Source organism: Microcebus murinus, chromosome 6, assembly GCF_040939455.1.
Source record: "Microcebus murinus isolate Inina chromosome 6, M.murinus_Inina_mat1.0, whole genome shotgun sequence".
Lineage (NCBI taxonomy): Eukaryota > Metazoa > Chordata > Mammalia > Primates > Cheirogaleidae > Microcebus > Microcebus murinus.
This window is the reverse complement of record NC_134109.1, coordinates 13,023,663-13,039,787: the sequence shown is the minus strand read 5'-3', so window position 1 is coordinate 13,039,787 and position 16,125 is coordinate 13,023,663. Positions and strand designations below refer to the sequence as shown.

Here is a 16,125-nt window from a genome sequence, read left to right as displayed (position 1 = left end):
GATGGCAAAAGAATAAGTGAATTTAGAGATACAGCAATTGAAATTATCTGATATGAAAAATAAGGAAATGATTTTAAAAAATGAACAGTCTTAGAGACCTCTAGGACAATGTCATGTGTTCCAAAATGTGCATAACTGGAGTCCCAGCAGGAAAAAAAAAATGGAGAAAAAGGAAGAAAAAATTTTTGGAGAAATAATGGCAGAAACTTTCCAAATCTGGTAAACTTATACTTCAAGAAGGCTAGATAACCTTAACTAGGTAAATACAAAGAGAAAATCTTAAAAGCATCCAGAGAAAAATGACACATTACACACAGGAAACAATAATAAAATTAACAGCTGACTTCTCATTCAGAAACAAAATTCAGAAGACCACTGAAAACCTATTAGAACTTAAAAAATAAAACATCACTGAAAGAAATTAAAGATATAAATAAATGGAAATAAATGTTCAAACATTGGGACACATAACATTATTAAGATGGCACACAAGAACAGAGACATAGACTAGCAGAATAGAACTGAGAACCCATATATAAAACCATCCTCATATAGCCATCTGATCTTTGACAAAGCAGACAAAAACATACACGGGGGGAAAAAATCCTTATTCAATAAATGGTGCTGGGAAAATTGGATAGCCACATGTAGAAGACTGAAACAGGATCCACACCTCTCACCTCACACAAAAATCAACTCATTATGGATTACAGACTTAAACCTGAGGCATGAAACTAAGATTTCTAGAAGAAAATGTTGGAAAAACTCTTATAGACATCAGCCTAGGGAAAAAATTGATAAAGAAGACCCCAAAGGCAATCACAGCAACAACAAAAATAAATAAACTTGACCTGATCAAATTAAAAAGCTTTTGCAAAGCCAAGGAAACGATTACAAGAGGAAACAGACAACCTACAGAATGGGAGAAAATCTTAACATGCTACAAACCCAATAAAGGGCTGATAACTAGAATCTGTATAGAACTCAGGAAAATCAGCAAGAAAAAAATCAAACAACCCCATTAAAAAGTGGGCAAAGGACATGAACAGAAACTTTGCCAAAGAAGATAGACTAATGGCCAACAAACATATGAAAAAATGCTGAGCATCTCTAATCATCAAGGGAATGCAAATCGGAACCACAATGAGGTATCACTTAACTCCAGTGAGAATGGCTTTTATCAAAAAGTCCCAAAATGGCAAATGTTGGCATAGATGCAGAGAGATAGGAATCATACATTGCTGGTGGGACTGCAAAGTAGTGCAACCTCTGTGGAAAGCAATACAGAGACACCTTAAAGCGATACAAGTGGACCTACCATTTGATCCAGCAATCCCATTACTGGGCATCTTCCCAAAAGAACAAAAGACATTCTATAAAAAAGACATCTGCACTCGAATGTTTATAGCAGCACAATTCACAATTGCAAAGATGTGGAAACAACCCAAGTGCCCATGAATACATGAGTGGATTAAGAAAATATGGAATATATTATATATACCATGGAGTTCTATTCAGCCACAGAAAACAATGGTGATGTAGCACCTCTTGTATTATCCTGGATAGAGCTGAAACCCAGTCTCCTAAGTGAAGTATTACAAGAATGGAAACACAAGCACTACCTGTACACACCATCAAATTGGTTTTAACTGATCAACACTTAAGTGCACATATAGTAATAACATTCATTGGGTGTTGGGCAGATGGGACTGGGGAGGAGGGGCTGGGTATATACACACATACTGAGTGTGGTGTGCACCATCTAGGGGGTGCACACACTAAAAGCTCTGACTCAGTTGGGGCAAGGGCAATATACATAACCTAAACATTTGTACCCCCATAATATGTTGAAACAAAAAAGAAAAAACAAAACAGTACAAAGCAACAAATAAAGTCAACATGATACTAGCAGAAGAATAGACATGTGGATCAATGCAATAGAATTGAGAATCCAGAAATAAACTCTCACATTTATGGTCAATTTATTTTGAACAAAAGTACCATAATGATTCAATAGAAAAACAGCTTTTCTATAAATGGTGCTAGGACAGCTGAATATCCACATGCAAGAGAAGGAATATGGACTTCCTCCTCACATCCTATACAACAATAAACTCAAAATGGATCAAAGACTTAAATGTAAAGGCTAAAATTATAAACCTCCTAGAAGAAAACATAGGGTAAATTTTCATGACCTTGGATCAGGCAATGGTTTTCCATGTTATGACACCAAAAGCACAAGCAACAGAATTAAAAATAGATACAATGGACTTCCATCAAAAAAATTTCATGCATCAAAGGACACTATCAAGAAAATGAAAAGACAACCCACAGAATGGGAGAGAATATTTGCAAATCATGTCTGATAAGAAAAGAACTTCTACAACTCAATAATAAAAATACAACCCAATTAAAAATGGGCAAAGAATCTGAATAGGTATTTCCCCAAAGATATTCAAGTGGGCAGTAAATACATGAAAAGGTACTCAACATCATTAGTCATTAGGAAAATGCAAATCAAAACCATAATGAGATAGCACTTTATACCTGCTAATATCCATACTAGGATATGGCTACTTAAAAAAACACAGATGAAAAAAGTGTTGGTGAGGATATGGAGAAATTGGAACCTTAATAAGCTGCTGGTGGGAATGTAAAATAGGACAACCACTTTAGAGAACAGTCTGGTAGTTCCTCAAAAAGTTAAAGATGGAGTTGCCAAATGACTTCGCAGTTCCATTCCTAGCTATGCATCTAAGAGAAATGAAAACATATTTTCACACAAAAACCTTTATGTAAACGTTCACAGCAACATTACTCATAATAGCCAAAAAGTGGAACAACCCAAATGTTCAACTGATAAATGGATAAACAAAATGTGTTATCTATGTAATGGGATATTATTACTCAGCCATAAAAAGGAATGCAGTACTGATATACACCACAGCAGAGATGGACCTTGAACACATTATGCTAACTGAAAGAAGCCAGTCACAAACACTACATATTATATTTCATTTACATAAAATGTTCATAATAAGCAAATCTATAGATAGAAGATCAGTGGTCTCCTAGGGCTGGGGAGTAGAGGGGACAATGGGGAATGATTGTTAATAGTTATGAGCTGTCTTTTCAGGGTGATTAAAATGTTCTGGAATTAGATAATAGAGATGGTTGCACAACTCTATGAATATACTAAAATCATTTAATTTTATAATTTAATTAGGTGAATTGTATGGTATATGAATTATATCTTAATAAAGCTGTTCAAAGACATAAAGACTCTTTCAAGGGGGACAAAAGCCCAGAGAATTCATTGTCAGCAGATACGCATTGTATGAAATGCTAAAAGAAGTTCTTCAGGATGAAGGAAAGTGACACCAGATGGCAACTTGTAGCTACAGAACAGAACAGAATGAAGAACAGTATAAATAGTAAATGTGTAGGTAAATGGGACAAAAACTATTTTTTCTTCTTTTAATTTCTTTAAAAATATATGACTGTATAAGGCAAAAAGTATAACATTGTATTATTGGGTTTAAAACATACATAGATGTAATATTAGTGAATTGCCTATTTTTTAAGAAAACATCCTATGAGGAAGAAGAATATGATTCTTGTTACTGACATATCACAGAATAAAATAAAATATAATTACCAATGACAAATTAAAGTGGAAGATGCCATTATAGGTACTATTCATGATTCCCAAGCTGGGAGCAAGTCCTCCTGATGTGAACACACTCAGCATTCCTTTTGAAGAAATCTCATTTTCAGTTTGGAAAAAACACTGGACTTTCTTTAGGAAAGAGAGAAAAAATGCAATAACACTTTGACAGAGAGACACATATTACATTAATTTAAAAGTTGGACTTTTAAATTAAGATACTCCTCTGTGAAAAGTAGATGCTACTAAACATTGCTACCTTTAGTAATTCCCATCTGTAGGTAGGAAAAAAAAAATCTAATTTTAAAAGTATACTTTCAGAACTCAGTAACCTATTATGCTAGTGTCATAAAGGTTTCATCCTTATAATAATATTATCTATCCTAGATATGGTAATAGATATTATAATACATGTAGTAAACATAGAATCAAAGCCACATGCTATCACATGTAGAAATTTGAATTTTATTAAAATATCATTTTGCGTGTAAATAAAAAAGGAAGCAAACATATAAAGCAAAGATCATCTTACTGCATTTTTATTGACTATTTCCTAATTTTGAGAAGGTATTTGAAAATGTAGCAATCACAAATGGTGGATTTTACTGAAAACTAACATGAAACAGATACTAAAAGCTTTATTTTGATTAGTTCTCTTAGTAGTAACGATTATTTTGGACAAGTTCTGTATCTGAGTTTCAGTTTCCCTATCTAAAATACAGGGAAACATATTCATTCCAAAAATATCTACTGGGCCTTACAATGAATTGCCTGTGTTATAAGTGATTCAGATACAGAAGTGACTAAAACAGACAAAAATCTCTGCTCTTGTGAAATTTACATTTGAATATGGATTGGCAGGGAGACAAACAGGATGGATGGATTGGTGGATGGTTAGTAGATGAATGAAAGAAGATAGAAAAGTAAAATAAATGTAGAATAAATTATAAGTATAAAGCAGGAAAGGCAGTTTGAGAGTATAGGAGTTTAGAAGGAAAGTACAATTTTAACAGTGTTATCAAGGTAAAGGACAATAGTACTTACCTCAAGGAAGATTAAATATGAATATTAAATCTCATAATGAACATAAAACACTTTGAAAAATGCTTGATATACATAAATACTTTATAAATGTTAGTTATTAATATTATTACTAATAATACTACTACTAGAACTATCAGATCACAACTATCCAAAACAGGTTATAATTGTCTTTTAAGAGGAAAAAACTGAAGTTCTGAGAGGTTAGGTAACCTGCCCCAAGGGACACAGACCATATATGGCAGGACCAAGATTTGACACCAGCTCTGTAAGTCTGTCTTTATCCAGAGCCCATTCTTTTTCCATAATATATAACCACAAATAACCAAGGCATTTTTGGCTCAAAGGGCTTGCACTTCATGATAGTTGCAAGTACAAAACTTAAATATATATTTGGCATATCAAGAAAGAATTGGGATCTAAGTCAAAGCAGACTGAGGGATAAATGTATCTATTCTCATGGAGAGTTTTTCTTTGTTTTTATTATATTTATCATAAACTTTTAGGCAATCTGTATGTTTTTTATTAACTTATGTTTTTGTTATCATGGCTATGTTAATAGTTTGCTTTATTTTATTTTGTTGTGTTTTTTTTAAATCCCCATTATTTTAACCAAAGAATCATATCATCCCTTATCCAAAAAGACAACTGCAATGTGGTACTTGTTATACAAGGAAAAGATTCTTTCTCAAGGTCATGTGAGGTAACTTTCTTTTCTCTAATAGGCTACATCTGTCAAACTTCAAAAGGACAAATCAACTCCATAAAAAATGAAGATTGTTATAGCCAATCTTTTTAAAAAGGAAGGAGGAGGCATTTTTTAAAAAAAGGAAAGAAAACAAAAGCACCCATTTTACCTAATCCAAGTGGATGTGGAATAGCAAGGTAGAAAAGATTATTATTTATATAGAATTTCCCCTCCCAAATTGGTTTTACAGATGGACTTCAAAGGAAAGTGAAGGGTCATAATACATGCTATTAGTGGAACTTACCAAGTTTTCTGAGGTAAGATACAACTTGATTATTTCATTCACTTTGGGGAACCCTTTGCTAGAACAAGCAAAGCGTTTATCCGTAACATCTAAATAATAAAATATATACATATATTTTTAGGTCACTGATAAGAAGAATTTCCATTAAAAGCATCATATTTTTAAAACTGACAAAATATTTTTAAAGAATAGGAATTATAATTGTATACTTTAAATCCACTTTACTCTAGATAAAATTCAAATCTTCCACCATTGTTTTTTGTTGTTGTTGTTGTTGTTTTAAGATGTGGCATCAGGACACTAAAAAGAAAGTCTTGGCTGAAGTACTGAGATAACACAGGCTAGATGAGGATGCAAAATTTTTAGAGTTAGACAAATACCAGCTCTTGACACTTCAACTCTTCACCCTTGATGAGGCTATATAAGGGTGGGAAATTGGAGAGTGCAGAGAAAATTTGTTTTGAGAGAGAGCTACTAATATGAAGATGTTGGGAGGGGTATCGCTTCTCCTTACCTTGAGTCTGAGGAAAGAGGCTATCAAGGGCACACTCAAAAATGTAACATGTACCCTGCAGTTTGGGGCACAAACTCAGAGTCCTGCTTAGAAAATCTAAAAAACAAGAGATGATTTGGTCAAGAGAAAAGGAGATGGTTTGACAAAAAAGAGATGGCTATGTTGGGAGTCCTGCACAACCAAAATTTGCTAGGGCAAAAGATGTATGAATGTTTCCTGTGGCCAGATGTAGGCCACTTGTGAGAAAGAACTAGTCTGGGGTCATCTAGGATCCTGTCCTCACAGGTGTCTCTGAGTGGCAACTGGATCTCAACAGAAAGAATTTAAAGGCAAAGCTGGAGTTTTAGGAGCTGATAAAGGAATAAATTACCAGTGAGAATGGAGAAGTTTGCCTTTGTTAGAAGAACTGTAGATAAGAGATTCCTGATAACATAATGAAGGGGAGGAGGCTGTGAAGAACTCATTCAAGTGACCAGAGATTGAGGTCAGCTTTACACCAGCTGCTGGAATCAGAAAGTGCAGGTGTCAGATGGTCACATCAGAGCCAGTTAGGTAGGAACTATGCTACTCCCCCTACTTCTCCCTCCCTGGCTACAGCCCTGGAGCAGTAAAGGTCAAACCTAAGGTTAGTAAGACAATGAAAAGGAACCTAAATACTAGGTGGAGAAAAGGAAAAGCTGATCTTAACATTTCTTCTTTAACTACAGGTTTCCCACCAACAGAAGCCCAAACAGGATGAAGGGAGGACACTTCAAATATAAAACAAGAATTAAGTTTTAACTGTTACATGAGCTTGGACATTTTACAACAATTACAATGCAAAACTGCTTTGAAATTTGAAATGCTTGGAGAACTGCTTGAATTACCTACTTATAACCAAATAAATCTTGAAGCCAGCCCAAATATACATCTAGGAACAGAGGAAGAACAATGTCAAGGATTGGATTTAAATGGGAGATAAAAATAAAATTACTTGCTGGTTCCAAAATGGCAGCATGAAGCAAGTTGTCTTCTGACCCCCTGACAAAAGAAAACAGAAACAAAAACAAATATACAGCACCAAGATCTTCACCAGCAACAATCAGAGCTCAAGTGTGAGGATGAGCCAGTTCCTGGGGAACTGGAGAAACTCTGTGGAGAAACTCTGAGCAGACAGTAGAAGATCCAGACTTCCATATCTGTGAAGCACCCTCACCCATTCTGCCAGGCAACAACCATGTGAAAAAACTCCCCTCAACTCTTGAGATGGTCAACCAGTTTTGTCACTGTAAGGCTGGTGGCGGGCCCCCTCCCTTCCCTAGATCAAAAAGAGAAGACTCATGAGACCAGACCCGCCAAGGACAAAACTGTCAGGCCCTGCTGAGAAAATCCACACCCAGATGTCCACCTAGATAAGAATGTTTTGGCTCCTGGATTCCACAAACACCTCCAGCCCCTCCTAAAATCCCCAGCTCTTCCCGCCAAAAGTCCCTAGCCAGGCCCAAAGGATATAAAAGGCCTCAGCCCCTTCAAACTGCGGCGACTTCCGGGGCCCCCGCTCTTGGGGCCCCAGAACCTCGTCCACGAGTGTATAATAAAGCCACGTGGTTTGGCCCCCCCTACTCTTTCTCTTTCTGTGTCTCTTTTCTTTTCGCCACCGCCGAAACCTTACATTTGGTGCTGAAACCCGGGAGGGGAGTCTTGGCTGCACCGGCCTGCCTCAGGGCCGTGGTCGCGCCGTCCCCTCTCGTGTCATCCAGACCTCGGACCGGGACCTCCACCGGACGCCAGCCGACCAATTGGCCAGGGTAAGTCCCTCTGCCCTTGTGTTCCTAGCCCAATGAGTCCATTCCAGGGTCTCTGTCCATAGCCCAAGTCAGAGATCCTCCACCATAAGGACCTGAGTGTCTCGGGGACGCCTGAGCCCTTCAGTCAGTCCTTCCATCCGTAAGGATTTATAAGGACCTGAGTGTCTCGGGGACGCCCGAGCCCCTCAGTCAGTCCTTCCATCCGTAAGGATTTACAAGGACCGGAGTGCCTCAGGGACGCCTGATCCACTCAGTTGGCCCTTTCCAAGGCTCAGAGCCTTCTCTCCAAGGCCTGATCGGTGACCTGGGACGCCGGCTCCCGATCTCATTCTTCCCTCATTGGACTAGGACACCATGGGCAGTCAACCCTCCAAAATCAAATCTAACACGCCTCTGGGCTGTCTTTTAGCCAATCTTGCAGCCCTGGGCCTCAAGTCTAATATTCGGCCCAAGCGACTCATTTTCTATTGTAACACCGCCTGGCCGATGTACAAATTAAGGCAATGGGTCACAATGGCCTAAAAATGGGACTTTCAATTTTAAAATTTTACAAGATCTCGACAACTTTTGTCACCAAAATGGCAAATGGTGGGAGATCCCTTATGTCCAGGCTTTCTCCCATCTGCGTTCCCGTCCTTCCCTCTGTCAGACCTGTGACCCGTCACAAATCCTCCTTGCACTGAGTCCTTCACCGTCCTTGGCCTCTTCTACCTCTCAGCCGAAGGACCCGTTAGAAACCTCTTCCACCTTTTCTGACCCTCCTGACTCCCTTACCTCTCCCCCTGCTCAGCCTCCACTATATCTGGGTCCTCTTCCTCCTCCTCCTCCTAGTGCCCCACTGTCCTCTGCTACTGCTTGTGCTGGCTCTCTGCCAACATCCCCTGTCAGTCACCACACTCGATCCCATGCAGGGCCCTCAGACCAAACCCTTCTCTGTCCCCTGAGAGAGGTAGCCAGTGCCGAAGAGGTCGTGCACGTCCATGTTCCCTTCTCCCTTTCTGATCTCTCTCAGATTGATAAGCGTTTAGGCTCCTTTTCTAACGGCCCCACAGCCTACACCAAAGAGTTCCGCTATCTTACACAAGCATATGATTTGACCTGGCATGATATTTTTGTTATTCTGGCTTCTACTCTTACTCCTAATGAAAAGGAACGTGTCTGGACGGCAGCTCAGGGACATGCTGATCATGTCCACCTAGCAGACTGCACCATGCCGGTCGGGGCCGAGGCTGTCCCACGCAGTGAGCCAGGGTGGGAATACCAGCCAGACACCCCCGCCGGCCGAGATGGTAGAACCCGCCGAGATCGCATGCTGCAATGCATTCTTGCTGGTCTCCAGGCCGCTGCCCATCGGGCAGTTAATTTTAATAAGCTTAGAGAAATCACTCAAAAGCCAGATGAAAATCCCGCGGCCTTCCTCAGCCGCCTTACGGATGCTCTCATCCAATATACCCGCTTAGACCCCACTTCCCCAGCAGGCGCCACCGTCCTTGCAACTCACTTTATCACTCAGTCCTCCTCTGACATTAGACGCAAACTTAAAAAGGCAGAAGAAGGCCCTCAGACCCCCATCTGAGACCTGGTGAACATGGCATTTAAAATCTTTAATTCCCGAGATAAACAGGCAGAGGCCCAAAAGAAAGCCCGTGCCCACCAAAAGGCACACCTGCAAGCCCAAGCCTTGGTTGCAGCCCTGCGGCCAGTGGGGCCCGGAAAGCCATCGACTTCGTCTAAAGCAACCAGCCGCACTCCGCCAGGCACCTGCTTCAAGTGTGGTAAGGAAGGCCACTGGGCCAACAGATGCCCGCAGCCACGTCAGCCCAGTAAGCCTTGTCCGGCCTGTGGTCAAGAGGGACATTGGAAGAGTGATTGCCCCTTGGGACAAAGGTCTAGAGGGTCAGTCCTTCCACCCCCAGACCTGCCGTTGACGGTTTTGGGCTTGGCTGCAGAAGACCGACGAAGGCCCGGCTTCCTTACAGTCACCTTCTCAGGTTGCCTGGCAGGAAACCTGTCCTTCCTTTAACCCATGGGTAGCATCATGACTGCCTGAAGGCAGAAATATCTCTGGGGACAGGCAGAGACAAGCAAAGGAGATGGGACTACCAGACCCATACTGTAAACTCTACTCTGTATCTCAGCCAAAGGAGATGTTCCAAATAAGAGTGACTATAGGAGGTATTTTCCCTTTGAAACCCTATAGCCAGCCTTCCCACACTATCAGGATTATCCCTTTGGGACCTCCTCCATTTGGGATAAGCAGTGCTCTGATCATTTGCTAGAGCCAAGGCAAATCTGCATTTAAGGTACCACCTAGAGCTAAAAAGGAGGTAGCAACCTAGCACTGAAGATTTGCTAAATAAATATATTCAAGGGAAACCCAAACAAGCTGGACAGGGAAAACTGGCATAAATAACTAATCCTCCAAGGCAGAGACATAGATTTATATCCACAAGAAACAACAGCAAACAGGAAGCCATGACATCCCCAAAAGGACAAAGCAAAACTTCAATGACTTACTCTGATAAAATGGTGATTTGTGAGCTCTTGGACCAAGAATTTGAAACAGCAGTTTTAAGGAAATTCAGTGATCCCCAAGATAATACAGAAAAGCAATTCAAAAATTTAACAGAAAAATTAAAATAACAGAAAAAATAGAAATTTTGAAACTAAGAAATATATTTGATGAAATGAAAAACTCTAGAGATTTTCAACGGCAGAATGAATCAAGCAGAGGAAAGAATTAGCTCAAAGATTGGCTATTTGAAAGTACACAGCCAGAGAAGAAAACAAAAAAGAATGAAAAGAAATGAAGACCACCTACAAGATCTAGATAGTTACCTCAAAAGACTGTATCTAGGAATAATTGATGTTCAAGAGGGAACTGAGCAAGAGCAAGGAGCAGAAAAATTATTTAAAGAAATAATAACAGAAAACTTTCCAAAACTTGAGAAAGATATAGATACTCATGTATAGGAAGATCTTAGATCACCAAACAGATTGAACCCAATAAGACTACCCCAAGGCATTTAATAATCAAACTCTCAAAGGTCAAAGACAAAGAGAAGGTCCTAAAAGCAGTGAGAGATAAGAAGCAAAATACATATAAAGGTGCTCCAATTCAACTGGCAACAGACTTCTCCACGGAAACTCTACAGGCCAAGACTGAGTGGAACAACATTTTCAAAGTGCACAAAGAAAAGAACTGCAACCCAAGACTATTTGTCAGGCAAATTTGAAGGAGAACTAAAGACTTCCACAGACACACAAAGCTGAGCAAATTTATCACCACTAGACCATCTTCCAAGAAATATTATCCTAAAGGAAACTCTTCCATCTGAAAGAAGAAAGTACTAATATGCAAAAGAAAAATTTTCAAGATATAAAATCCACTGGTAAAATTAAGTACATGGACAAATCCAGAATACTGTACTACTATATTTTTGATGTGCAATCCACCCATAACTTTGGCATGAAGCCTAAAAGATAAATCTTTGAGAAAGAATAACAGCTACAACAACCTGTTAAGAGAAGGGTATTAATAATTTAAAAATATGTACATTGATACAAGTAAGAGTAAAAATGGGGGGAGATGGACTTAAAGTATAGAATTTTTTGTGTTTTTTGTTTTTGTTTATTTCTATTCTTTTATTTGTGTTCTAAGACAGGTTGTCATGTCTTAAAAATAACTTGCTGTATCTATAAAATGCTTTTGTAAGCCTTATGGTAATAAAAAACCTATAATAGAGTCACTAAAAATAAAAAGCAACAAATTAAAACATACTACCAGAGATATTCACTTAACTGCAAAGGAAGAAAGGAAGAGAGGAGTCTGAAAACAACCAGAAAACAAGCAATATAATGGTAGGAGTAAACCCATACTTATGAATAATAACAATGAATGTAAATGGTCTCAATTCTCCAGTTAAAAGGCATAGAGTGGATGAATAGATAAAGAAACAAGACCCAACTATAAGCTGGCTTCAAGAAACCCACTTCAATTATAAAGACACACATAGACTGAAAGTTAAGGGGTGGAAAACGATATTATTAATATATGCAACTGGAAACCACAGAAGAACAGAAATAGCTATACTCTTATTAGATAAAATAGACTACAAATCAAAGACTATTTAAAAAAAGACAAGGAGGGTCATTATATAATGATAAAGGAGTAAATTCAGCAAGGGATATAACATTAACTGTGTACCCCAAACTGAAGCTCTGAAATATATAAAGCAAACATAATAGACCTAAAGGGAGAGATAAACTGTAATACAATCAGAGTAGTAGACTTTATCACCCATGCTCAGTTATGGATAGAAGATCCAGACAGAAAATTAACAAAGAAACAGCAGAGTTAAACTAATTATTAGATCTAATAGGCCTAACTGACATCTACAGAGCATTTTACCCAACTGCTACAGAATACACATACTTTTCATCAGCACATGGAACATTTTCCAGTATACACCATATCTCAGGCCACAAAACAAGTCTGTACAAATTTTAAAAAATAGAAATCATATCAAATATCTTCTCTGTCCACAATGGAGTAAAACTAGAAATCAATAACAAGAAGAACCTCACAAAATACATAAACATATGGAAATTAAACAACACGAAGGGTCAATGAAGAAAATAAGAAGGGAATTTTTTAAATTCTTGAAACAAATGAAAATAAAAATACAACACACCAAAATCTGTGGGAGACATAAAAAGCAGTACAAAGAGGGAAGTCTATAGCAATAAATGCCTATACCAAAAAAGTAGAAAGACTGCAAATTAACAACCTAATGATACACCTCAAGGAACTAGAAAAGCAAGAACAAACCAAACTCAAAATTGGTGGAAGGAACGAAATAATAGAGCTCAGAGCATAAATAAGTAAATTTGAGATAAAAATACAGAAGATCCACAAAACAAAAGTTGTTTTTTAAAAAAGTTAAACAAGATCAACAAACCTTTAGCTATACTAAGAAAAAGAGAGAGAAGCCCAAATAAAATCTGAAATGGAAAAGGAGACATAACAACTGATACCACAGAAATACAAAGAATTATTAGAGACTATTTTGAAAAAATATATCCCAAAAAATTAGAAAACCTAGAAGCAATGATAAATTCCTGGACACATACAACCTACCAATACTAAACCATAAAGAAATAGAAAACCTCAACAAACCAAAGAATAATGACATTGAAAGTGTAATAAAAAGTCTACCATCAAAGAAAAGCCCAGAACCTGCTACTTTTACTGCTGAATTCTACCAAACATTTCAAGAAGAACTAATACCAATCCTATTTGAACACTTCAAAAAAAAAAAAAAAACTTAAAGAGGAAGGAATATTTTCAAAGTTCTTCTACAAGGCCAGCATTACCCTGATACCAAAACCAAATAAGGACACAACAAAAAAAGAAAATGATAGGCCAATATCCACAATAAATATAGATGCAAATATCCTCAACAAAATACTAGCAAACCGAATGCAACAATATATTAAACAGATAATCACTATAATCAAGTGGGATTCATTCCAATGATGCAAGGATGGTTCAACATATACAAATAAATAAATGTAACATATCACATTAACAGAATCAAGAACAAAAACCATAAGATTATTTCAATAAATGTGAAAAAATCATTTGATAAAATTCAACATTCCTTTATGATAAAATCTTCATAAAAATGGGTATAGAAGAAACATGCCTCAAAATAATAAAGGCCATCTCTGACACACCCATGGTTAAACATTTCCATACACATGGATTGGAAGATTAATATTAAATTAATTAATATTAAATTAATGATAGATTAATATTAAATAATATTAACAAACATTAATATTATAATTAAATATAATTAAATTATATAAATTAAAGATTATAATTAAATTATATAAATTAAAGATTATAATTAAATATAATTCTAATTAAATAATATTAATAATATTAAATAATAATAAATATTGATATTAAAGTGACAGTACTACCTAAAGCAATTTATAGATTCAATGCAATCCCTATCAAAATTCCAATGACATTCTTCACAGCAACAGAAAAATTTTTAGGATATAAAAATTTTTATATCCTAAAAATTTTAGGATATTTATATGTAACCACATATAATGTGGTTACATATGTATCTAAAATTTATATGTAACCACAAAAGACCCCAAATAACCAAAGCGATTCTGAGCAAAAACAACAAAGCTGGAAGCATCACACTACCTGAGTTCAAAATTTATTACGAAGCTATAGTAATCAAGACAGCATGGTACCGGCATAAAAACAGACACATGGATCAATGGAACAGAATAGAGAACCCAAATATAAATCCACACATTTACAACCAACTCATCTTTGATGAAGGTACCAAGAACTTACAATGGAAAAAGGATAGTCTTTTCAATAAATTGTGCTAGGAAAATTGGATAACTATGTGCAGAAGAATGAAATTGGACCCCTATCTTTCACCATACACAAAATCAAATCAAAATAGATTAAAGACTTGAATCTAAGATCTGAAATTATGAAACTACTAGAAGAAAACATTAGGGAAATGCTCCAGGGACTTTGGTCTGGGCAAAGATTTCTATTGTAAGACCTCAAAAGCACAGGCAACCAAAGCAAAAAATAGACAAGTGGGATCACATAATGCTAAAAAGCTTCTGCGTAAGAAGGGAAACAATCAACAAAGTAAAGAGATAACCCACAGATTTGGAGAAAATATTTGCAAACTATCCATTTGACAAGGGATTAATAACCAGAATATATAAGGAGCTCAAACTACTCAATAGCAAAAATAACAATTTTAAACTAATTTTAAAATGAGCAAAAATCTGAACAGCATTTCTCAAAAGAAGTCATATGAATGCCCAAAAGGTGTATAAAAAATGCTCAACATCATTAATCACCAGAGAAATGCAAATCTAAACCGCAATGCAAATTGCATTGTGGTTTTGATCTCAAACCTGTTCAAATGGTTTGTATCAGAAAGATGGGCAATGCCTATGTCATTTACCTCACTTCATCTCATGAGGTAGACATTGTATCATCTCACATCATCACAAGAAAGGTGAGCACAGTAAAATAAGATATTTTGAGATACACAGAGAGAGAGAGAGAGACCACATTCACATTACTTTTATTATAGTATGTTGTTATACTTGTTCTATTATATTATATTGTATTGTATTATTATTGTTAATCTCTTACTGTGTCTAATTTATAAATTAAACTTCATCATAGGTATTTATGTAAAGGAAAATAACAGTATATATAGAGTTTGGTAATATCTACGGTTTCAGTTATCCACAGGGGATCTTGGAATTTATCTCTTGCTGGTGAGGAGGCACTACTGTACAGCAATGAAATTGAAGCCAGAAGCAGTAAACTCTTACTAACTCTCTCTGCACTAATCCATTTTATATAATATTGCTGTAGGAAATCAGAACATGCCACCCCCAAATGTGCTACTTTGGCACAATGATTACATTGAGCTGAAGGCAATTTAGAAATAGCAGATGCAAAAAGGGCTTTCTGCCCTTCCCCCTTCTACCTAAAGCAGGACATAAATTTCCTATGACAAAGGTGCCCTCCCTGTATCTTTCTTATCAGCATAAAAGTCCTATTGACTAATTCAATCTCTGTATTACTTTCAGAAAATTCTCTCCAATCTCAATCCACTAGTGTTGTAATTCAGTTTATAATTCATGCTACACACACATTCATGGAAGAATTTTTAAATGTCTGTTCAAATACACAAGGTTTTGAAAATATAAAATTAAACTTTAAATATTCTATGACTTCTAAGTGATGAAATACTATAAAAAGAGAAAAGTCTCTATGTATACAACTTAATAACAATAGGTTCAAAGTGATATTATTAGAAGCCTCTAGACCAGAGTATAATAGATAATACCAGGAAACAACTGGAAGGTAACGTAAAGAAAAAATACTAATAGAAAACATTTTAACTGTAAATGAAGAAAGGACAGAAATGAGAACTCCTGAGAGTAAACAGAAACTGAGTCTGAAACTTACCTTTATTATATATTATTCCTGATGAAAATTCAAATATCTTCAAAAGTAAAATTATAACATATATAAGTGAGGATTCCATC

The 16,125-nt window shown here is 36.7% G+C and overlaps 1 protein-coding gene across 1 annotated transcript in view; it reads right to left on the bottom strand.

Moving 5' to 3' along the window:
• The window catches only part of CATSPERB (catsper channel auxiliary subunit beta), an 88,416-nt gene extending 72,291 nt beyond the window's left edge, over positions 1-16,125 (bottom strand). The window contains 3 exon segments of the mRNA XM_012773926.3: positions 3,659-3,799; positions 5,701-5,789; positions 16,046-16,125. Coding sequence (XP_012629380.3) covers positions 3,659-3,799; positions 5,701-5,789; positions 16,046-16,124 — 309 coding nt within the window. The 5' untranslated portion in view covers position 16,125.